Below are 24,484 nucleotides of genomic sequence, written 5' to 3'. Positions count from 1 at the left end.
ATATATTTCCATTGACTAACATTAGCTAACAGCATAAAAAGTGGAGAAAAAGCCGCGGTACAACTCCATTAGCTGCTGAGTTACTGCTGGTAAATACATCTAACTCACCGTGGCGTCCTTGTCTTTTAATTTGAACAATAACTCCAGTATTTTAACTTTTAAAATGACGTCACATTCCCGAACATCTTATTCCGCCCCGCCCACTTTTTCCTTTACAAATAAACAAACAAACAAAAACAAACAAAACCAAACCAAACCCAAAATAAAATAAAATAAAATAAAATAAAATAAAATAAAATAAAATAAAATAAAATAAAATAAAATAAAATAAAATAAAATAAAATAAAATAAAATAAAATAAAATAAAATAAAATAAAAAAAATAAAATAAAATAAATAAAAATAAAATAAAATGTTAAAAAAAGAACAAGAAAAACTTCCGTTGTCCTGTCACTTCTGATGTTTAGTAGATTGATTTGTGTAAAATATCCATGACTGATTTTATTTGGACTTCGCCAGTCCCATGTTAACTGATAGGAGAAAAGGGGCGGGCGCTATTCATGGCAGCGCCCACTCTAAAATGGATAAAAACAACAATGATGAATAAAAATGTACTTCCAATCCATTTATTGAGTCTTGTTACAAAGTTAAGAGGGATATGCTTACATTTAATCTAGAAAATGTAGGCAAAAAACAAAACAAGGAAAACACTTTATTTAACACATATTTAAAATGGTGACTAATTTGGCAATCACAAATCGCATATACATAATACAAATAAGACTTCCTGGGCTGCAGCTCTTAACCCATAGGAATATCCCCAGTAGCATGCTGGATATAATGTCCATGGAGCAGCGTGACTTCATCAAAGCCCACATCACATTCACAACATTCCCATTCCCATCGTTTCAATACAGGTGCATCAGTGTCATTATAGTGACTCCTTTCAACCATGTTCAGAGAGGTTTTATTTTCATTTTCCTCTGACAGCCTCTGCATGGTTCTTTCTACTTTCTGTCGCTCAATGGTATTAATGCGTCGGATTTTACTTTTGCTCACCCAACCAGACTTCTTAAATCCTGTTCTTTTACACTGGGATTTCTTATGAGCGTATAAATAATTAGAATGTGAGAAGCCCATGCCGCAGAACGTGCATATGTGCGGCTTTGCGCCTGTGTGGAGGTTGAGATGATCATTCAGCTGTCTCCTAAACATAAAGGTTTTGTTGCAGACAGTACATGTAAATTTTCTACATTTGTGCAAAAACATGTGTTTGTTTAACAGCTGTTGGTCTGTAAAGCCTTTGGCACAGGTATAGCACCAAAACGGCCTTTGTTCATGGAGCTTAAGGTGGCCAATCCATGATGCGTCAGAAGCAAATATTTTATTACATGGATCACATTTCCGGTTTGAGTTGCGCATTCTGTGGAGTTTCAAGTGCCGAATCAATTTGGCTCGTCTTAAAAAAGAACATCCACATTCTGGGCACTCGAACCTTTTGGACCCTGGAAGGTATACCTGTGATCGCATGATTCTTGTCTTTTTACTGTTTAAATTGTATCTGTGTATCTGCATGTGTTTCTTGTAAGCGTGCAGGTATAAATATATTTTACCACAGAGTTTGCAAGAGTACACGCCCCGCGAGTCCATTTCACCCTCAAAGTCACTGTCACTGAGGTCTTCTTCTGATTCTTGATTATGTGGAACTGCAAAAGAGAAAATTGTCATTATTGTACACAAACAGTATAAAATAATCTTTGAATTTCTAAATCAATAAAAATGTCACTCAGAATATAGATGCTTAGATTTAGGACACCCTGCGTTTCATGAGCATAAGTCTCCTGTGCCGGTTCTAGTTGTACTGTATGTGCAGTCACTCATCAGATAAAAAAAGACTGAACACAATGTCTCGGCGTATATAGTGCTATTTTATTTTTATACTATTTACAGAACCTTTTCTCAGATCAGAGGTCAGACAAGAGATACAACATTTTCTTGGTCATTTAGAGGAAACAATAGAAACCATTTAGGACTGCAATAAGAATCTAGCAATAGACACTACACTACAAGAATGGCCCAGCAACAAAAACAGCTTCAACAAAACAACTTGTTTTAGTAAAGCGTCAAGAGAAGGAGAAATATAAGGCAACTAAAAGCATTTGTGCTTGTAACGATTCATATTAAACAATGAGATTTAAACATGGATTCTGAAGGCTGCTCTTGGTATAGTTTTACAATGCTATATTGTCACAATGGTGATCAACTACTTGACGCTATACTAGACAAAAGAATAGTTTGCAAGTAAAATTGAATGACAAACATCATGCATCTCTTATTTTCAGGCATAAGCGTCATTGACAGTAATTTAATGGGTCTATTTTAACAGAGAAAATAAAGACTTCAAATCTTATTTTCACAAGTTAGCCAATTTTTAAAGATTTGAACAAGTGCTACTCAGGGTAAAGCAGTAAAGTGTTTACATTTTTACATTTTACAACCAAAATACATGAGGATATCTGTGTATTGAATGAACAGTCCTCAGTTTTATCAGTCACGTGTGGCCATGCTCAATGTAGTGCTGGTGCAAATCGTTCTTTTGAGAAAAAATAGCTCCACATTCAAGAAACATATTGCAATAATCCCCTGACTAGACAGCACCTGCACACTCCTGATGATGATCAATAAGTTTCTGAATGTCACTAAAGGTGCTGGGGCAAGAGGAGCAGTGGTAAGAGCCAGCGTTACAGCACACCTTTTTATGCTTTTGCAGTGCCATTACAGATAAAAATCCTTTGCCACAGTTTTGACACTCGTGACTTGGTGTTTTGTCATCCGAGATCAGCACCGGATTGTCAAGTGTTGAAATACCCCGGTCTGAAGCATAGACGCCGGCTGCTAAGGCTGTAGCTGCATTGATTTGAAAGCGAAGCTCATTCGGGAGGCTACCACGGATTTTGTCATGCCAGATGAAGTGCTGCTGCAGTTGGCTCTCGGTCCAAAACCCGCTGCAGCAGAGAGCACAGCTAAACGGTCGACTCTTTGCCTTAGTTTTGTGGTTTTCCAATTGCTCCCGAGCTGAAAACGCTTTCCCACACTTGTCACATTTGAAGAGGTTTTTGGTTGCGAGTTCAGAGCGATGTTGAGGAGGTAAAATAATCTCAGCATCATGAGTTTGCTGGTCTTTTTCTTCTTTCACAGTGGCACTATGAGGATCATGATTGTTCTCTAAATTGACGTTTGGGCTAGTTTGAAAAGGCAGACTGTCTTTACTTGTGCTTGTCGCATTAACCAGACTAGCTTGCTCTGAACTAACATCACTTTCAAGGCTCAATGCATTTTGGTTCGGAGTTGGTAGATCACTTTCTGCCTTTGCCCCCGTTTTCCTGGTCTCCGAATGTGCCTGCCACTTATGGGCGCGAAGGCCTCTGATATTTCTGAATGACATGGAACACAGGGGGCACCGGGGCACTTTAGACTTAGTTTGTGATTTAGCCTGGCTATCCTGTTTGTGTACTTTCACTGAATTGCCTGATTTATCATGAGCAGGTTCATGTTTGCCATGGACGTCTATAATATGATCAGCCAAAAGAGAATTACTATCAAAGTTTTTGTCACATTCTGTACAGGAAAATACTTCATGTTGCACTGGCATTTTATTTTCAACACTAACAGGGGGAACCTTTGGTTCAGTGTTTTGACATTGAGTATTAACCAACTGGTGTCGCTGAAGTACATAAAGGTTGAAGAACTTTTTGTGGCATTTGTTGCACTGAAATGGTCCCGATTCTGCCTTCTTGGTATCTGGGTTAAATTGCTCTGAGTCCCGAGAAGGTTTAGCGCAAGGTTTGTCTTTATGCCACCTTTTATGAGAACCGAGGGCTGAGTTAGACACAAAGCGTCGGCCACAGACAGAGCAGCTAAACAGCCCTTTGCCCGAATCTTCTAGTTTAGATTTCTTAATTAAAGCTTTTGCTTTTGTCAGTGCTCTGTGGCTCTCAGTATGAATTCTTTTATGAAAATTCAAAGCTCCGACCACAGGAAAGCTTCGTTCGCACAGTTTGCATTTGTATTTTAATTCCTCCGTTTTACCATTTTCTAAATCTTTGTTAGTTTTACTCTCCGTTTTAACTACACTGACTGAGTCTAGCTCTTGGGGCTGTGAACTGCTTTCTCTTTTTGTACATAGTTTTCTATGGGCACGCAGGGAGGACTTTTTATTAAAAAGAGAAAAGCAGCTTGAACACTGGAGATCCTCCTTAGTTTCTGCAGACTTGTGAGGAGGTGGTGAGTAACCAGTCTCATAACCATGGCTTTTCATATGGAACTGAAGTGCCTTAGCTCGAGAGAAAAGCTTTCCACAGTCAGGGCAGCTGTATGTGTTCTTCTGCAAATGCTCAACCTGATATTGGAAAGACTTGATTGGCGGTGGCAGTGACTGGGTATTATGGACAGCTCGGTGCCGGAGGAGGCCAGAGAGGAGACGGAAAGACCTGTCGCAAATGTCACATTTGTGATCTCCATTTTCATGCTTTCGCATGTGTAAGGCCATAATACCTTTGTGGCGAAACTTTCTGCCACAAACGGGGCACGCTACCTTATAACTTGTTCGGGAGTGTCCATTAGTAAATGGCCCCCCAAAACCTTTCCTCAGTCTCAGTTCTGTGCATAGCAAGGGACTCTGTTTATGATGGGAAAAGGCCCCCAAAGACCAAAAACCCTTCCCACACTGTTCACAATGGTAAACTTTGGGGCCTAAAAGAGTTTTCTTGGGATTGTACTCCCTTTTAGAACCTGACCAGCCCTCTGTCTTTTCAACAAGGTGTGCTGTATGTGAAGACATCATATTTTCTGGGTCCTGAAATTGCTTGATTGTTTCATGGCAGCTTAAATCAAGAGGTTGAACTGTTACTGACTGACCTTGAGCCACTGGCGGGCCCAGCTGTCTTCTTCTGCGAACACCATGCCACATTCTGTGAACACGCAGGGATGCAGCATTATTGAACCATCGGTAACAATCAGGGCAGTCATGTCTTTCGTCTACAGTTGAACTGTAGGATTGTTCTCTGGTTGGTAGGGGCTCCCCATAATCAACCTCTACAATTTTAAGGTTCATGTGGGGTTTTGAAACAACTTTCTGATGAATTGCCAAGTCCCCATGCTCCTTTTCTTCTTGATCAGATTCACAGACAAGCTCCAAATCAGAATTTTCATCTTCCTCTGTATCATCTTCAGACTCGCTTGAACTAATTACTTTAACAATTAAGTCCCCAGGTTCCACACTGTCCTCATCTGTAGAGTTATTTACATCTCGATCACTGTTAGTCGGAGGAGCATTTCTATGAAACTGTTCAGTGGTCTGTTCAAACTTCTGTTCAGGGGATTTAGGCTCAAATGTCACATATTTATGGTCACTTTGAGGTAGCCGCGTCTCTTTAAAAACATCAGAGTGATGAAGTTCATGAGAATGCAGAGCTGAGGCCCTGGAAAATTTAAGCCCACAAACTTTACATTCAAATGCTTTCTTTTGTAGCTGGCACACTTGGTGAAGAAACGATTTTGATGCAACCAGGTTACTGTGCACAAGTCGCTGATGACGCTCATAAAAATTTAGAGTCATAAATACTTTACCACATTCCTCACAGGGATATTTGTGAGCAGTGTTAGAATGCCAGCGCTCATGACTGCTCAGGGCTGTATACCCAGTAAAAGTCTTATCGCATTGTCTACATTTGAAATCCCCAGTTTTCTTTTCCTTTTCGAAAAGTTCCTCCGGTGTACAAAGGTCATTACGGCTAAATCGTTGATGCGTTTTCAACCCCATCAGGGAAGCAAACGATTTACCACAAGGACACTCGAAAGCTTTTTCCAAATTTTGGCTATAACTTTTTTCTACACCAGTGCTTTCAGCTTCAGTGTGGGTTTCCATGGGCTTGACGTGCTCCACCCTCGGCTCAGGGCCAAGGGATTCAGGGGAGCTCCTGCATTTCTTCACCAACTTTCCCTCATGACACCTGCGATGAGCATCCAGAGCTGATGCACGAGAATAACTCCGCCCACATATCTCGCATTGAAATGACTTCTTTTTCAAATGTTCTAGGTCATGAAAAACTGATTTTAAAGCTTGTCTGTGTTTTTTCTGATGGTTGAGGAAGTGTCCAAACATTTCATACGATTTCCCACACTCTTCACAGTGATACGTTTGTTGCCGCTCCATCTTAGAACGCGTCCGCTCAAATGAGTCCTTCTCCGGGGTATTCTCTAGTGAATGGGAATCATGCGGTGATGTTTTATGGTCAGTTTCAGACTCATTTTCATCATTTGACTGGGATTCTAGACAAGCGCCATCAACTTGTTGGGAATGCTGTTGAAGGTGCATCAAGTAGGTAGCTTCTTCTTTGAAAGCATCGCCACACTCTTGACAGTAGAAAACCCCGTTTTCTGGAAATAGAAAGAAGAAAGGGAGTCAAGGCCATTCCTCTTTTCAAAGAAGTAAGGTAAAAAAAAAAGAATCATCAACATAGAGATTGAAGCATATTTTTTATTTCATCAACAGGAATATACAATTTAGACGGACAAGTAACAAGTCCACCGATCTCAAAAACACGATACATTTTTATTTATTTTGAGTGTGAAGGGTGTAATATATATCATATATTTTTGTATAACGAGCACCATATGCAAAAATAGTTCAGCAGCAGACTCATTTACTCACTCAGACTGAATCGAAATCTCACCGTTTGTCACTTTCAATAATCTTCTTGCAAAATTTAGACAGTAAAAGCACATAGTTGTGGGAGTTTGAATGCGAACGATGGAAGATTTTTGCATAATAAATGATACTGGGGGGAAAAATGTTTTTTTTTTGCATGAACTGAGGTTTATATGAACGTTTTGTCTTCACATGTTCTTGAATCAGCTAAAATGTATTTGTTTTTACAATGAAGAAGTGAAATCAAATTGAAAATCGGGATCGTTCAATATGAAACAAATAATCGTGATTTTTTTTTTTTTTTTGACATATCACCCAGCCCTATTTGAAACATTAATTAATAACAAATACAAGTGGAATTTCATTTAATATTTTCTACGCTAGGTCAAATGGCTTTTTTTTGTGCAGCAAGCATAAACTTAAAAAAAAAAATCAAGATAAGATATGGATGAAATACATCCAACCGGAGGAACATTGCTTTTAAAGTATGGCAGATACTGTGCCGAGAGCTACTGTAAACTAATACGTTAGTTACAACTAGGCTGGGCCATATCGTATCGCATATCATTATTGCGATATGATTTTTATATATCATTGTAATTTTTAATATCATTGTGGACACGATATCATTTATGTTTCCCTCAGCTCCATGAGAGCAGCAGAAACACTGACTGTAGAACACGGGGACAAGTATTTAAAAAGTAAATGTTTACTGCATGAATAGATCATATTTGCGAGGAAATGAGTATCCTGTAAAAAGAAATGAACAAAATATCACTGAATTAATCTTCCCAATAAGGGATTTTGAAGTAATTTGTCCATTGTTAATTATATCGTCAAACATATCGTTAGTGATATTTCTCCTTTATATCGTGATATACATTTTAGGTCATATCGCCCTGCCCTAGTTACTACAATCAGCTGCGCCTGCAAGAGGCTGATAAGTATACTTCACAAGACTGAGCTGCTGCAAGAACAACATGCAGTCACTTTTGCCTTGTCGCCATGGAACTGTCGTTTCCATGGCTACAAGGCAAAAGTGACTTCATGTTGTTCTGCAGCTCAGGGTGCACGCATGAGAAGTTCTTGCGTCTTGTGAAGTATGAATGAGTCTTTAAAGTGCATTGGACAGGTTTGAATGCGTTTGAAAATTTGACTTATTTTGATGGATAGAAAGCGTGGTGCTGCTGCCGGATGCTCTCTCATCGAATGCAATTTCTCCATCTGTGAGATCAATAAAGTACCATCTTATCTTATCTTATAACATCAGTTGCACAATTGTCATTTTATTCCAGTGAAACAGATATTTTAATGAAGAAATGTTGGGCAGAAAAGTTATTTGAATTTTTAAGCTGCTGACAGGAAGTGACATAGAAGAAGGTAACAGCAAGTTTGACCCACTCATTTCCCATTGACTTAACATGGTCGGCACGGCAATAGTAAAATTGTTAACCTTCTTCTATGTCACTTCCTGTCGGTGTCCAATAAGGAAGTGAAACTATAAAACATCACAAAAATAGCCAAACTAAAGAAAGCTGGGTACAATTTTTAGCAAAATGTTAAATATAATTGTGTTAACTATGTTTTAGCAAAAAATTGTGTCTGTTGTGTCATATGCACTTTACGGGAACTGTCACGTCACACCTGTCAACAGCTGTGGTGATTATTGGCATCCACTTACCGTTGAACCCGTCACATTTTGGAGGAAACATGTGTGTCAAATTAAACGAAAGACGATTTCATACATGAAAACACTGAATAACAGGCCACTATTTGGTGAAATTATATAACACTAACAAAGACCTTTGATCTATAGACGTAGTTACGCCTTTTCATCCAGTATGGCAGGTTGAGACCTTGAGACGTTAAGCGAATTAATGTTTACCCACAACAAACAGCCAGCTTTCATTCAGTTCGGGCGAGGATGATTCGCTGAAATATCAAGTATTGGGACAGCTCTTACTTTCATTGTTCTTGTCCACAGATAGTTGGTCTTTTGTAGTGGCTTCGTCATCTTCACTGACCACGTTTTCTTGTCTTCCCTCCTCCTCCACCGACGCCACAGCAGCCTCGTCCATTTTCGTGGCTCGTTGCTAAGCCAGTGTGTTAGCTTGCCAGGGCAATGTTGTGATCATTTCACCCAAAAACCCTGTTTATGAAGAATCAAAGGTGAAACCCATAGTTACATTTAACAGCACATCTACATGACGAATTTGGTTTCCAGTAAAGAAAAAAAAAACTTACCGTATTTGGCCAATATCTCCGCGATGTATCGTTCTTTATAAATATATGGGCGCTCTCCTGCTGCAGCACGGACTTATTCATCTGTTGGACACGGTTGACGAATGACACGAACAGGCGCATTACCGCCACCTACTGTACAGCGCAGCGGGGATCATGGACCTAGTATAATAAACAAACTGGGATGCACAAACTCAATCTGTGCTGGTTGGGTTTTACCGCCTTTGCTATGCCCGATCCCGTCAGACGTGTAGGTTGTTGGTGGTGGTCGAAGGGGCCGATGGCGTAGACTTGTAGCCTCGTTTCAGTCAGTCTACCCCGTGGCAACTGTGGTTACAATTAGTAGCCTATCATCACCTAGTATGGAGTGAATGAATAGTGCAATGTTAAAGCGTCTTTGAGTGTCCCGAGAGCTGTATAAAACAAATGCCTTATATGATCAATGTTACAAGGGCACTTTTTTTCTAAAGAGTGTAGGCCAGGGGTCACCAACGTGGTGCCCGCGGGCACGCAGGGGCCCTTTGGGGCATGTCCAGTAGCCCTTGGGACTTTTTCTAAAGTGTAAAACACTTCATTTTCTTGAATAATATTCTTAAAATTACAGTTATTTTGGTTCTTGTGACTCGGTATGAGTTTAAAATAAAGCTATTTTAATATAATATGGGGTCAATATCCTATAAGTGAACAGTGTACGTTAAAGTCTTTAGGATTTGTTTTTAACTGGTAGCCCTCGAACAACTTAATGCTCTTAAAGTAGCCCTCAGCTGAAATAAGGTTGGTGACCCTGGTGTAGGCAATCATGTATAGGGATTTTCCTTTTTTTGGCACACTGGCTACCCTGGTTACCGGCAACTAAAGGTGCTCATTTGCTTGAGTTTGGCTAATAAATGTGTCTGTGTGTACAGGAAACAATGTTGCCTTATGCCTTGGGTGTGATGATGCAGATAGACCTAAGTATGTACAACACAGAATGGATTATATAAGTGTTGTGCTCACTCTAAACTACAACTACACAAACAGAACAGGTCAGGACTAAGCCTACCTTAAATGTTCATTTTTGATAACTAGGTAATAGCATACAAGCAATTCATGTGAAATACTGGCCAAAGTGACGAGTGTTTGACTCCGGTCAATTATCAATGTTATGACCTCAACTTAAAATATAGAGGTTGCTGGACTATCGAACAGCCACAACATGGTTTAGTGTACACACGGAATATGCTACAGATATTATAAATAAATCACTTTGACTATTGCTTACAGAAGACACCTAGATTTATATATATTTTTGTTTGTTTTTAAAGTTACAGAAACATTTCAGACAACACTTGTGCCTATATCAGAGGTAGACAGATCGATAAACAGTAGGTTTGCAGAGCCTGCAGCCTTTTCAACATATAGATCAGTCTTTCCATTAATTGGCACCATTTACTAAACCAAACACAAAACATTGGTCAATACTTCTAGTGGCAGTGGCATCAGACAAATATTCATGACATTTTGCTCCATTATTAACTTGGATGCTTTGGAATGACAACATTCTGAATGGGATTTGCTCTGAATACACAAGCTTACTGTAGGTACATAACTGGAACATCAACATGGAGATAACAAAAGGCACACAAACATACAAGAATAAATTGCAAGAAAAAAGTACAAAACTTAAACGTAGTCATTAAATGAAATGATCATAAAGCAAAGAAAGCACCATTTCTCCTAAAATTTACAAGAATAAGCGTGTGAGTGTGAAGGCTTTTCATAAAAAAAGTAGTTTGGAACCATTTCAAATATTACATGCTAAATAAGTAAATAACCACAAAAATTGTTACCACAGAGCAGATTTTATGAAGTCTTGTTATTAGCATAAAAAGTTATATTTTGCCTTGGGCATGCTGCATGTAATGCATTTGTAGATCCAGCTCTCGTGGCAGAGAGCAGCCACATATCATACATTGGTGAAGCCGATCAGGAGGAAAAGATAAACGAACAAGTTTGTGAGACTCTCTCTGAGCAGAAAGTTGAGGAAGGGTCAGTGCCCGAGTGACTGCCTGCGGTGAGAAAAACATGTTTGGGTGTGGAGCTCTTGTAAGTGCACTGACAGCCACAGAATGAAGAGGGTGGGAGGGTAAAGCCATAGGCGGAAAAGGAAAGAAGGGAGGCTGGTTTAGGATTATTTTGGTGCCTGTGGCCAATGGCTGCTGGTGTTGCAGTTCCTGAACATTTCCGGGTTTGAGTATCGTCTGAGGGCCAACTGGGTTAGCCCGAAAGCCCCACACTGCTGCTCCAATTGCCTGGCCAAACCGAAGAGGGTCATATTGAATAGATATGGGAACATTTGGAGCTGTAGTTGGGCTCTGAACCCCTGCCCAGCTCGGAGACACCTGCTTTTGCTGTAAATTAAAATCTGGATTAGTCACCAAGCGTTCCGGAGATTTTAAAGTCTGTTGGAGGCCAGTGGAAGCCTGGATGTCCCACCTAGTCCCAATTCCATGAGAGGCCATATGTACTAGAGAGGATGCACTCTGTAAACCTGAGACCCATGGCTTTTCTGATTGACTAACAGTTTGCACATGCGGATTACTTATGTCCCATTTGCGGCCCTCATCTTTTTTAGGGGGAGAAGAGAGATCTGTTTGAGAAGGAATTGGAGCACCCTGCCATGTGGGAAACTGGGCCTCTTGAGCCAGTTTCTTTGGAGTGCTTTGTGAACTTGGATTTGGCGCAGGAGGTCTGATACTCCACAGTGCTGCTCCATCTATGTAGGGGCCAGAATGAGTAAATTCAGTATGCAAAGAGCTTGTGGATGCAACTACAGCTGGTGGACTATTCCATGGAAACGTTTTTAGTTGCCTTTGCTGCTCAATCTCAGGCGTTGAAGAAGGGCTGGATTTTTTTGGCACACTTGTTGGGTTGGGGCTAACATAGACAGAACTATCAGGCATTGGGCGTGACATTGAAGGGTTGTCAAAAGGCTGTGATGCAGCGTAGGCCTGCTGTATGGCAGGAGCAGGCATAACCTCACCTCCATCCACTTTCCACTGGATAGGAAGTGGCAGCTCAGACCGCACTGACTTGTTCTGTTGTTTTAAATCTATGCCAACAGCACTCAAGGGAGGAGGCAGGTCCAACTCAGCATCTCTTGCTGGAGTATCAGAAGACACAGAAAAGCCAGCCATGTCTGAACCTGCAAATGGTCTTGACAAGCCCAAAGTGCTTCCTCTCAGATCACTGGAACTTTCACTCACCCTATCCCCCAATGGAAATGAATTAAAGTGGTCTGTGTTCCGAAGTTTGTGAGCATTTTTCTGGTGTACCAAAAGGCTACTTAACCAGGTAAATGATTTGTTGCACACCTCACAGTGATGTGGTCTTTCACCTGTGTGAGTGTTCATGTGATCACGGAGCTGATAGGCCAATCCAAACCTTTTGTCACAAATATTGCACTTGTGAGGTTTTTCTCCATTATGAGAAAGCAAATGGTGTTGAAGTTGAGCTTCATCACTGTAACCTTTACGACAATAGCTACAACGAAAAGGTTTTTCTTGATGTAGTTTTTGATGAGTTCTCATGCTGTGCAAAAAAGAAAAATCTTTCCCACAGTCAGGACATTTGAATGGTTTTAAACCAGAATGACTGTTGAGATGTTGCTTCAAGTAGCTACTCATGCTAAAGCTTTTGCCACACACTTTGCACTTGTATGGTTTGTCTTTGGCGTGTACACGCTTGTGTAACTCTAATACTGACCGATGACGAAAAGACTTCCCGCAGTAAATGCACTTAAATGGCCTTATGCTATCAAAGCTTTCATGTGTATTATCCATGCTTTGAGAAGGCTGCGGTTGCATAGTATTTGGTGCATCCGGTTTGTGAGCACTAGACACATGCATATTTAAGCTCAACTCATCCGAATATACATTGGGACAGTGGGGGCAGTTATGAGCTTTATCCCTGTTGATTGGCTCCTTTGCAGACCTGGATGTCCCCTCCATTTCATATTCAGCCTCATGAGTGTGCATGTGGTTTCTCAAATTAGCCGGCGTTGTGTAGTTTTGGTCACATAGGGGGCAGGTATAGGTGCGCACCACATCCTTGTTTTGTTCCACGTTTTCCTTTTCTGACCTCTTAACTGTAGCCTGTCCTGAATTACTGTGATTGGTTTTTGGTTTTTCAGTCAGGGGGGGAGTTAAATTGAGCGAATGTTGACGATAGTGGGCCTTTAAGTTTTGGGCAAATGCAAACGATTTCCCACATTCAGAACAGGAGAAAGGTTTCTTTCCTGTGTGCAGATACTGGTGCTGATGAAGAAGGCCGATGTACTTGAAGGATTTGCCACAGACATTGCACGGAAATGAGGCCGAGCTCTCTGTGTGCTTACGGCGATGATCCACCATGAGAGAGTACTGTTTAAAAGCCATGCCACAATCCGGACATTCGTATGGTTTGTGAGCTACGTGGCTATGTTGGTGGGTGCGCAGTGATGTGGAGTCAGAGAAAGTTTGATCACACTCAGCACATTGCATTCTGTCTTTGGAGTGAGTAAACATATGCCTTGTGATCGCTACCTTGTACATAAAATCTTGACGACAAATTGGGCAATGATAAGGTACTTCATCTGAATGGCTGCATCGGTGGTTTCGCAATTTGTTCAACGAAAAGAAGACAGTGGCACATTCAGCACATTTAAAAGCCCCCTGCTCCTCTTTACACACTCCTTTTTTTACTGATAAAGGTTTTTTCCCATTTTCTTTGTGCTCATTCCTGTGTTTGATAAAGCTACTGCGCTGCTGAAAGGTAAGGCCACACTCTTTGCAGGTGAGTGGTTTGAGCTCATCCTCGTGCAAATGAAAGTGGCGATGCAGGTTGAATGTCTCACGCCGGTTAAAGATCTTGCCACACTCCTTGCACACCATCCGACGTTTCTTTGGTCGTGTGGACTCCTCCTCTGGGTTTGCGTCCTCTTGATCGTTGCAATCAGCTTTTTCTTTCGGTTCCACTGAGTTTTCCTTCACTGTGCTCTCCATCGCAGTCGCAGAGTTTTCCACTTTACTAGTTTCTGTTTCGTTCTCTTCACTGGCAACATTGGTTTTACCGTCTTGTTCCCCAACTGGGCTGAGATCTGCAAAAGACAAAGCATCATGGGAAGTAAAAGATGCTTGACATACCAAAAATAGATGCAACTGAGGAAATTATTAGTGATTGCCAACAGCATAACACTAGACTCTACTGGTTGAGTAGGGTGACCACCTGTGCCTGCTTGTACCATCTGTATTGTGCACTGTCCCACTAATTTAGATGTCCTTTTGTCAATTATTTGCATTGGATCAAATATACAATTTTAAAAGCATTTTTTATCAATCACCTCCCACTGCCATTTTAATTATTTACAGACTAATCTTTTGCACCTTTTCCTTGCACTGTGAATAATATTTAATCATTTGGTGTCATTACTGGTATTTTTTATTTACTATACATTGCACAAGATATATCTTTATTTTCATAGTTATTGTTTCATTGCACTTTCCTTTGTGTTTTGATTGCTTTTTTTCTGACTGCGTGTGAGAGCTGTGGTTTCTCCACTGCGAGATTAATAAGGAATAGTTTTCACCGTTTTCACATACTCAGATATGTCCTTACCTGAGCTTAGACGAGTTGATGTGCACCTGTCTGGTCTTTGTGCGTGCACTCAGTCATGCAAAAAGACCAAAGATGTTGTTGGCATTTGGCCTCTCCCAATGTATTCCTATAGCTCCAAACGGGGGTGAAGTTGGAAGCTACCACGCTCTTCCACGGGCACGCACAAAGACCAGACAGGTACGTATCAACTCGTCTAAGCACAGGTAAGATCATATCACAGTATGAAAGAACTGTGTGCCCTCAGTCACGCAAAAAGACCAAAGATGATTTGAACATTGGCCTCTCCCAGTATTTTCCTATAGCTCCAAATGGGGTGAAGTTAGAAGCGACCAAGCTCTTCCACAGGCACGCACAAAAACCAGACAGGTACGTATCAACTCGTCTAAGCTCAGGTAAGAACATATCTCAGTATGGAAAAACTGTGAACTATTCCTCTACAGTTGAGGTAGTCACCCTAGCTGATCGTACCTGGTTTAGGACTTCGATTTTCCCCTCGTGTCTGCACCCCCTCTGTGAAGTCCTCGCTTTCAGACCAGTCAAGCGAATGCAGCTTGTCCCCATGCATGGTGTCACAAGCTTCTTTTTCCACTACTTCTTGCTTTTTGGGTATATTGTCTGTTGCGCCGTCTGCTTCTGCTGAGGAGGGGTCAGCATCCTCAGCGAGGGCCGTGAATGCAACGCTATCTGCATCGGTAGCAGCACTGGGCTTCTGGGCGAATGCTGGACTGTCCGCTGTTTGCTCTGTCATGGTCTCATCTTTTTCTTCAACAAACCTCTCGGTGTCAATAGACGCTGGTGGGTCCACAGACTGTAGCGTGTGCATTGGTTCTGGCACATCTGGAGAGAAACTCGGTCTCTTTGAGCTCTCCAGCGACTCAACGGCCGCCATGTTTTACACATGCACCTCCCAACCGGAAGCTGAAAGTCTGGAACAAAGACCTCAGTTCCGGTAATACCTTTTAAAATAACACGTTTTCAGAAAGTGTTCATTTAGTGCTTTGGTCGTAGGTCTACTACTCATTTTAATCACATTTTCAGGATGATATTGTATCATCTTTTATTACATTACAATTTAGCCAATTATTGAACACAATTAGTGTAAAACTGCCAACCCCTCATCTATACCATACTGCATGCAATAGAATAAATAGTATATAGAAATTAAAGGGAAGACAATCAGCAATTGAATCCGTAGAATGTGAAAATCTTGTCTAAAACACAGAGGAAAATATTTTTAACCATAATATAAATAAATCACGCTAAAAAAGTGTAAATTTCCAGGTTATTATTACTTTACAACATACTGAATGCACAATTTGTATTTCACAAGTAACAACTACGGTGTTAAAGTATGTTGATATTGTCAATACTGACCTAATAAAAGCTTTGCAAGCTTGACAGTTCTACTGCCATGCATGTATTATGACGTGCATGTTACACATGAATTCCATACATCCAGTGCCACCAAAGAAAGACTGTAAGTCTAGCACAAATCTTATGCTATAAATAACAGAGCTAATATTAAGGCTATATTCAAATATATATATTGGAATATTTCCAATATTCCAATATATTCCATTGCAGACTTTAGTTTACTTTCAAAAGACTGGCATAAACAGGTTGAATTATTAACACAGTCATTTCTGTAGTTTCACTAAAATGTCATTAAAAGCAAAATACTTGATTTTTCACATTTTTGAGTATAACTTCTGTTCCAGCTCACCGCCGTTTTCTACGCCTATGATCAGCTACTTTTCCTCGACGCAGCCTATGGCTACTCCTGTCCTCTTCTATTTGAGACTCCAATGGAAATGTACCATGCATGTCAGCTGTCACTTCCACTGGCGAATGTCTGAGTTGTGAGATTTGAAGCTGCTGCTGATTGAGAGTTTGCTTGGGCTGGGGTTGTGATTGCTGAGGCGCTTCAATCAGCTGTTGTGGTTCAAGTTGCTGTAATGTTGTCTGTAAGTGCTGCTGTGACATTTGCTGGGATTGATGCATGCGCTGTTGTTGTTGTTGCTGTGGTGGGGTTTGTTGAGCCTCTAGTACTCCCAGCAGCCTTTGAAGGAGAACGTTATTTTGTTGTAGACTGACTGCCAGAGTCTCTTGAGAAGCAACAAGTGTTTTCATATTCTCCCTGAAACTTTCTCCAAATTCTCGCAAACTCTTTTCCACATGGTTACCTAACTGTATAGCTGCTTCCCCTAATCCTCTGAGTTCATCTTCAAGCCAAGAGCCACGTGGTGGAGCATCCAGAGGACCGTGCTGTGTCCCAAGTGATGGTTGGGGACTTCCCGGCTGTGGGCTACCATTGAGGAAAGGGGCACTGTACAGTGGAGAAGGAGGCAGCCACCTTTCAGACGGAGGAGGTGGTCCTATACCCAAGCCCAAACCTAAACCAAGTTTGTCGTCCATACTGTTGTCCACAGGTTCACATTCAGTTTCTGTCACATCTTTGTCCCGTTCAGCTGGGTCTTCCTCTTTCTCTAAAGCTTCTCTTTCAGAAGCTTCCACACCTGCAAAATATAAAAGTAAAATGTGTTTATTTAACTAGGACGTTGTGCAAAAACATTATTTAAAGGTGCTTTACACCAGATTATAGCTTGAGATATTTTCCCTGAGCGGTCAAATCAGTACAATATGTGTCCATCATCCAAATATACACAAATACACTACAAAAAAACAATCACAACACCACTTTGAACACAGTCGTAAAAAATTACATCAATAAAACCTCACTAAAAAACAGTTACAATAACTATTATCAGTGCTGACACGGCTGGTTTTCCAATAGAACTTTTCTTTCCCGTGACGCTCCGGACTTGGGAATGGCTGTTCTATAGTAGTACATATCCAATTCAATCCAACATTTATAGAGTACTTAACATTTCAGACGCAGCTTACCTGTATCTGAATCTGGAAAGTAAGAGAAACTGGATTTTGGGCGTGCATTCTGTTTCTGTCTGGTTGGTTGAAGCTTGGGACTTGGCTGAGATGGGCGTCCAAGAAGAGAAGACCCTCTGCTGGAGGGAAGATAACAGCTGCGGTGGCGGGCATCTGCCAGCCTGCCACCATTGCGTCTCTTTAAGTCATCCCAGCGTTTCTTTACCTCTCTGAGGGTGCGAGGGACCCTTGACACTGCATTTACTCTGTTCAGTATGCCAGCCCAGATGCGCTCTCTTTCCCTTCGTCGAAGTCTTCCAGCGGGACCAAATAGCTCCCCTTCACAACGGGTGACTTCAGACACAAGGACCTCCAGCTCAGCACCACTGAAACGGCTTTTCCTTTTTCCAGCATTTCCAGCTGCAAGTGCAGCTGACATGGCACGGTCTGAGTAAAATAAAAGATATTCATTTGGATACAATTCTTTGCAAAATGACAAGAAATTATATTATGACTACAGATGACACTCTGAAAATTTGAATATTTTTCAAAATTGCATTTATTTCTCTAATTCAATTTAAAATGTGAAACTAATATATGATATAGACTCATTACATGCAAAGTGACATCATATGATTGTGGCCTACAGTCCATTTTCAACATTCTGATTTTATGAGATTTTTAATTTGGGGGTTTTACAAACTGAGCCATAATAATCAAAATTATAACAATAAAGGCTATACATATATCACTCTGCATGTAATGAGTCTTTCATATATTAGTTTCACAGTTTCAGTTGAATTATATGATATTCTAATTTTCCGAGTTTCACCTGTATGATGATTATCATTTTACTTTGTTCAATGGACAGTAGATCATCTGAGGACATTCCAGGGGCCATGATGTTGGGATGCACCACAACTACATTGAAGGGGAGTCCACCGGGTAGACCACTGCTCTGGTCACAGCTGCCATCAGAGTCATCATCCTCCCTAGGGAAGCCGTTTTCAGAGGCTGCCCCTCCAAGGGGACCCTCCGGAGACTCCACTTTGATGTGCATGGGAGGTGATTGCTCATACAGCAGCCCCCCCTCCTCATAGTACTCAGTCATGGGGCAGACTTGATCTTGATCTGGGCCAGAACTGACTGGAGGGCCAATTCTGACTCCACTACCCATTAACAGGTTTATACTTGAATCCACATTCTGATGGCTTCTAAAATTATATTATGTTGTTTATTGCACTCTCACAATATAATGGATGCATTATTAAAAATGGTTGCCTTGAAGTGATTCATGACAATCCATGCAGTTATGGCCCTTTCGTCATATCAAATTAATTTCAAGGTGAGTAAAACGCGGTATTGCGTTGATCTAAGTTTCCTGGGGCAGTTGTCAGCTGCGAATACACCTGAAAAAAACACATGTAATGTCATAGAAGTGAATAATCTTTGCAGCTAAAGCAGCGACTCAAGTTTTGTCGCAGCAGTGCGCATTTTTTGCACTAAATCCGCAGTATTTGCGCATACATTTGACTGTTGTATTTTCAAAATGTTGCTAGCTGTTAGCATACTTCATAGGAGTAAGTAATACGCTAGAGTAGAAACAATGCAACATGGATTACAACGTAATTAATTTCGAAAAAGATCAGTTATAATTCTTACCTTGATGTAATCGCATAAAAACAAAAACAAAACACATACGGGGCAGCTGTAAGCTCAGCTGTCGAAAAGCCCAACCACTGTCGCCTATTGATGACGTCAGGAGGAAAGGAAGGGTGGGCAGTGGCATGTGGGCCCTGGGCTGCATGGGCTGCATGGGCTGGAGTGTTTATGGAACCCTCTGACACAAAGCCACCAATTCTTACAAATGTAATGAAATATCAATTTGCTTATATGAGCTTTAATTATAAAAATACATTTTTATATACAAAATAACGCAATATAAAATGCAATACATTCCATATGAACGATTTGTCTTAATTCATTTCAGACATTTTGATTTTTCTTTTTTGCACTGGGTAATTTTGATATGAAGAAGTATGCTATCTGCCCTCCTCACATAAATGTGAAGGAGCAAAAAGAAAATAATCTCTGTTCCCTAAGCCTACTGGATGTTCTGACTTGCATATTTTATTCTCACTGCTGGCACTGCATTGCATTCAATAAAAACATAAACAATTCAGATATAGCTGTTCAGATGTAACAGCCTAATTTTGCCATCCAACTTATTTTCTGGACTTTAAGATCACCAAATAATACTAGAGCCCATAGTTTTTTTATTTGGCTGTTTCAATTCACATGTTGGCTATATTAATATTATTCATATAAAATAATACCAGATAAAAATAAAACCCCTGGTTTTGGTTGTGTGACTTAGAAGTTGAACAACATGACTCAGAGCCACTCAGCATTATTTACAGTTAATACATATCATATTGCAAAATGTGATAGCTTCATGCTGAGATAAAATGCCATAACCCCCACCCAAAACCATATTGCGGTTTCCCACGAAGGACAATCTGTAATCCTTTTGCCAAGCATGTGTTAGATAAACCCATGTGTTAGATAAAGTTTGCACATTACAATCAGAAATTCAGAATGTATATGTGCAGATTTTATATACCAAGTGCCCACATTTGTTTACTACAGATGGCTCCAATTCAAACCTCTGCAAGAATATCACAGACCTCGTGAGTTGATGTCAAATACATGGTGTTCCTTTGTTGCAACCTACCCCATACCAGGGTAGGTTGTAGACACTCCCCTGTCAGTCTTTATTTTCCACTGTCTAGGCATTCTGCAAAAGTATTAAAATCAAGTAAGTGTTATTAGTTAGGGGATGATTGTGTTGCAACCCACCCCACCCCTCTCAGCCATTGTTCAGCTCGCTCTATAGCAGGGGAAATATGCATCACATTTCGCCTGAGAAACTACAATTTAATCAAATGTGGTTTTGTCATGTGGTTTTATGTGCAATTTTATAAGCACTTAACAAAATATACAGACCTTTTCAAAAAATATTTAATATCATGGAAAAGTGTATTATTTCCATAATTCTATTCAAAACGATAAACTGTAGATTTAGGGCCCGCTACTTAAAGAATTTAAAGCATTCAAGTTTAGTTGTCATAATTTGGGCTTCCAGCTCACAAAACCCACGAAATGGTACTTTCAAAATGATACGTCAATCTACAATACTTTGTAGGGAATTCCTTTGCCTTAATCACTGCCTGGATGCGCCGTGGCATTGAGACAATCAGCCTGTGGCATTGCAGTTATGGAAGTTCATATTTCCTTGATGCTTGCTGTCAGCTCTTCTTTGTTTTTGGGTCTGGTGTCCCTCATTTTCCTCTTGATAAAACCCCATAGATTCTCAATGGGGTTTAAGTCCGACGAGTCGGCTGGTCAAGCACTGTGATGGCATGGGCATCAAACCAGGTTTTAGTGCTTCTGGCGGTATGGGCAGGGGCCAGGTCCTGCTGGAAGATGAAATCTGCATCTCCATTCAGATCCTCAGCAGAAGGAATCATGGTCCTCTAAAACATTCTGGTAGACTGAGGCGGTGGCCTTGGATTTAAGAAAGCAGAGTTTACCAACACTTGTACGGGACATTGCACCCCAAATCATGACTGACTGTGGATATTTCACACTGGACCTCAACCAGCTTGGGTTCTGTTCCTCACAAATAAACAACTAAATACTTGAAATAGTTTAAGTTGTGGGCCCTGAATCTATGATCTGGAAGTTTAATGTTTTGAATTGAATTATGGACATAAATAAACTTGATATTCACATTTTTTGAAAAGGGTCTGCAGTCTTGGTCAAAAATATTACTTACCTCAAAATATTTTTTCTCTCTATATAATCTGCATGCAAATGTTTCCAGCCATGACAACCACCATTTAGGATCAGGGAGGAAGTGGGTACACTGATATGATCACTTGACTCCTATCTTCTCCCTACTCATAACCTCTTAACAGTTGCTACAATAATATTAATAATGTTTAATACAACAATTAATTCATTGTAATGATGTGCCATTTTACCCATAGCACCTCGAAAAATATGTCATTGGACTAACATCTGTTTGATGCGCAATTATAACTAAACAAAAAGTGATGCAGAAACTGAATTATTAAACAAGTGTCTTATATATACAGCCTTTTTTTTTCTTTAGTGTTTTAAGTGATGCAAGGTATATGTAGAACAAGTCACTTTCAGAATTCACAGGTGGCCTTTCACACATTGGTCAGCAAAACCCCTTGTACTCTGCAGAAAGCACAACATATGGCCTGCTCTCATCCGATAACAGGGCCTTTAAAAGGATGTCCCTGGACCTTCAGCAGACACTGAGGTTCAGACCCGGACAACCATGAAGGCTTTCATTCTCCTGGCTCTCTTTGCTGTGGCTTGTAAGTTAAGTGATTGTATGCTTACATGCTTACATTAAAAATTTATTTAATATCACTGATCTCCCTACAGATGCCGCTCCCATTGAAGATGACAAGATCGTCGGAGGTTATGAGTGCAGAAAGAACAGTGTGGCCTACCAGGTGTCTCTGAACTCTGGCTACCACTTCTGCGGAGGCTCCCTGATTTCCAGCACTTGGGTGGTGTCTGCTGCTCACTGCTACAAGTCGTAAGTGCAGGAACGTGCTATAAGGACACAGTGGCATAGTTTTCATTTGTCCTATCTCAAATGTATGTATTGTGTTATAGCCGCATGTCAGTCCGTCTTGGTGAGCACAACATTGCTGTCAACGAGGGCACTGAGCAGTTCATCAACTCTGCCAAAGTTATCAGGCATCCTTCCTACAACAGCCGCAATCTGGACAACGACATCATGCTGATCAAGCTTAGCAAACCTGCCACCCTCAACAGCTACGTGAAAACCGTCCCCCTGCCCTCCAGCTGTGCCGGATCCGGATCCAGATGTCTCATCTCTGGATGGGGCAACATGAGCGGCTCTGGAAGTCAGTAAAACATGCCTCCAGTAACAATTAACAATTAGACTTTGATGTTGTTGTTGGTGGCAGTCACCAAGTAGCTAGAGAGTATACAACAACTTTTTTAAAATCATTGTTGCTTATAGGCAACTACCCTGACCGTCTGAGGTGTCTGGATGCCCCCATCCTCAGTGACACCAGCTGCAGGAGCTCCTACCCTGGACAGATTACCTCCAACATGTTCTGCGCTGGATACCTGGAGGGAGGCAAGGACTCTTGCCAGGTAATGACACAATCACATGTCTACTGAACAATTCAGTGTAGGAGAAGGCACCAAGGCCAAAAGCACAGGGTTCAGTATTTTTACTTTAAATAGGTATGAACCTGGCGTACAACAATCCAAACACATGGTTAATGAAAGACCAATTTGGATCCATGCACATATAATTATTGGGTGCAACTTTTCTTTGAGTACATTGGTGCAGCCAGTTGGATTCTCACCATCTAAGTATAATATATATATAAATATATATATTGACACCGTTTGTGTATATAATCCCCTAAAGTATGTGTATGTGTATGTGTATGTGTATGTATATGTGTATGTGTACGTGTGCGTGTATCTGTATGTGAATGTGTATGCATATGTAAATGTGTATGTGTGTGTGTGTGTGTGCGTGCGTGCGTGTGTGTAAGTGTACGTGTAGATTGAAATAGCAATATGGTTAAGCTTAAGTAGCAGGCCTGTGGTCGAAAGAGTTATTTCTCTTGAATAGTGATATACCTGAAGATGAAACCCAAAATGTTGGTCTGGAGTCCTGCATAATAACCTCTCCTGTCTTAGGGTGATTCTGGCGGCCCCGTTGTGTGCAGTGGTCAGCTGCAGGGAGTGGTGTCCTGGGGCTATGGCTGTGCCCAGAGGAATAAGCCTGGAGTTTACGCCAAGGTCTGCAGATACACCAACTGGATCCGTAGCACCATGTCTTCTAACTAAACAGACACTTCTACAGATCCACAATGTGACCTAACATACTCTGGATTTGCAGCTCACCAACTATGCAAAACTGTAATGTTATACACATTGATGAGTTTAATAAATGTTGGTCTTCTCATAATTGTGACTTACAACGTTTATTTAAGTATGGTTTAATAATTGTGTATTTTGGGTCATACTTGCTCTTTCAGAAGGGGTAAAGGAAAATATGCAATATGTACAAATACTCATTCCTTCAATCCTTCTTGATCATTATTTAATAATAATAATAATAATTATAATTATTAAAAACTTTTAGTGAAAATGTTTGCACAGCCACAGAGGCATTTCTACGTGTGAAATCAACTGATGGGACAATTTCAGATTAACTGAAATCTATGTGTCGTATCGCAGTAAAGTCCATCTCTTGCTGTCACCGAAAGCCGGGAGCAGATAATCTATTCCTCTCATTATCAGACATCCTTCCTATAACAGCTACAATTAAAGCTGCAAGCGGCGATAAAGACCGCCCTGGTTGCGCAGTTAGCGTGCGTCACTACCGCTCAGGCTCCTATAATTCCTCACATGTCACACTGACTTTGACAGCTTTAATTTTTCATTCAGAATATATTATAACATGTTTCTTGATTACGTTGACTAAATGTGAGCTCATTCCATCCAAGAAAACCTAAGACTAGTTAAAGTACCTGAGGAGAGAGACGGTCCATTTGAATAAAATGATAACTAGATGGCATTGAACCAGCAGGTCTGTTCACGATACAGCACAGTTTTGATTGACTAATGAGCAAAACGATATCATGTTTATCAAGCTCAACACACCTGCAACCCTGAACAGCTACGTGAAAACTGTCTCCTGCGATCACCTCCAGCTGTCTATATGCAGGCACCAATTGGATAGGATAACAAAAGCAGCTCTCGATGTCTGTGAAACCCCCAATCTATATTTGTATTTGAAAAGTGCAGAATTAAATGGTTTGAATTCTCTGATATTTTTGTAGGCATCCACCCTGACCGTCTGCGGTGCCTGAACGCAACCATCCTCAGTTACCCCGGATAGATCCCGTCCAACATATTCAGT

General features: G+C 40.7%; 4 protein-coding genes across 5 annotated transcripts; 1 reads left to right on the top strand and 3 right to left on the bottom strand.

The window, feature by feature from the left end:
• Positions 1–620: 620 nt before the first annotated feature.
• Positions 621–9,040, bottom strand: LOC306966120 (uncharacterized protein). Of its 2 annotated transcripts, XM_079560769.1 has the most exons (4): positions 8,953–9,040; positions 8,672–8,857; positions 4,917–6,437; positions 621–1,705 (listed from the first exon to the last, which is right to left on the bottom strand). In XM_079560769.1, the coding sequence occupies exons 2-4, from the start codon at positions 8,784–8,786 to the stop codon at positions 801–803; spliced, it is 2,541 nt and encodes an 846-aa protein (XP_079416895.1). In that variant the 5' UTR covers positions 8,787–8,857; positions 8,953–9,040; the 3' UTR covers positions 621–800. The 2 variants fall into 2 exon arrangements, with proteins under 2 accessions (XP_079416895.1, XP_079416894.1); XM_079560768.1 differs by lacking the exon at positions 621–1,705 and having other exon boundaries at positions 1,901–6,437.
• Positions 9,041–10,229: 1,189 nt separating this feature from the next.
• Positions 10,230–15,526, bottom strand: LOC306966730 (uncharacterized protein). The gene is made up of 2 exons (XM_079561543.1): positions 15,052–15,526; positions 10,230–14,065 (listed from the first exon to the last, which is right to left on the bottom strand). Exons 1-2 carry the CDS (start codon positions 15,470–15,472, stop codon positions 10,821–10,823), a joined length of 3,666 nt encoding a protein of 1,221 aa, XP_079417669.1. The 5' UTR covers positions 15,473–15,526; the 3' UTR covers positions 10,230–10,820.
• Positions 15,527–16,114: 588 nt separating this feature from the next.
• LOC306966133 (uncharacterized protein) lies at positions 16,115–18,643 on the bottom strand (the record flags this gene model as incomplete). The annotated part of the gene is made up of 3 exons (XM_079560783.1): positions 16,115–17,099; positions 17,488–17,913; positions 18,322–18,643. 3 exons carry the CDS (start codon positions 18,641–18,643, stop codon positions 16,303–16,305), a joined length of 1,545 nt encoding a protein of 514 aa, XP_079416909.1. The 3' UTR covers positions 16,115–16,302.
• A 2,281-nt stretch (positions 18,644–20,924) lies between these two features.
• LOC306966729 (trypsin-3) lies at positions 20,925–23,468 on the top strand (the record flags this gene model as incomplete). The annotated part of the gene is made up of 6 exons (XM_079561542.1): positions 20,925–21,015; positions 21,810–21,878; positions 21,949–22,105; positions 22,186–22,439; positions 22,559–22,695; positions 23,257–23,468. The coding sequence occupies 6 exons, from the start codon at positions 20,925–20,927 to the stop codon at positions 23,404–23,406; spliced, it is 858 nt and encodes a 285-aa protein (XP_079417668.1). The 3' UTR covers positions 23,407–23,468.
• Between the last annotated feature and the right edge of the window lie 1,016 nt (positions 23,469–24,484).

Source organism: Gobius niger, assembly GCF_951799975.1.
Source record: "Gobius niger genome assembly, chromosome: 8".
NCBI classification, from domain to species: domain Eukaryota; kingdom Metazoa; phylum Chordata; class Actinopteri; order Gobiiformes; family Gobiidae; genus Gobius; species Gobius niger.
Note: the sequence above shows the minus strand (reverse complement) of the source record. Positions and strands in the feature narration are given on the sequence as shown.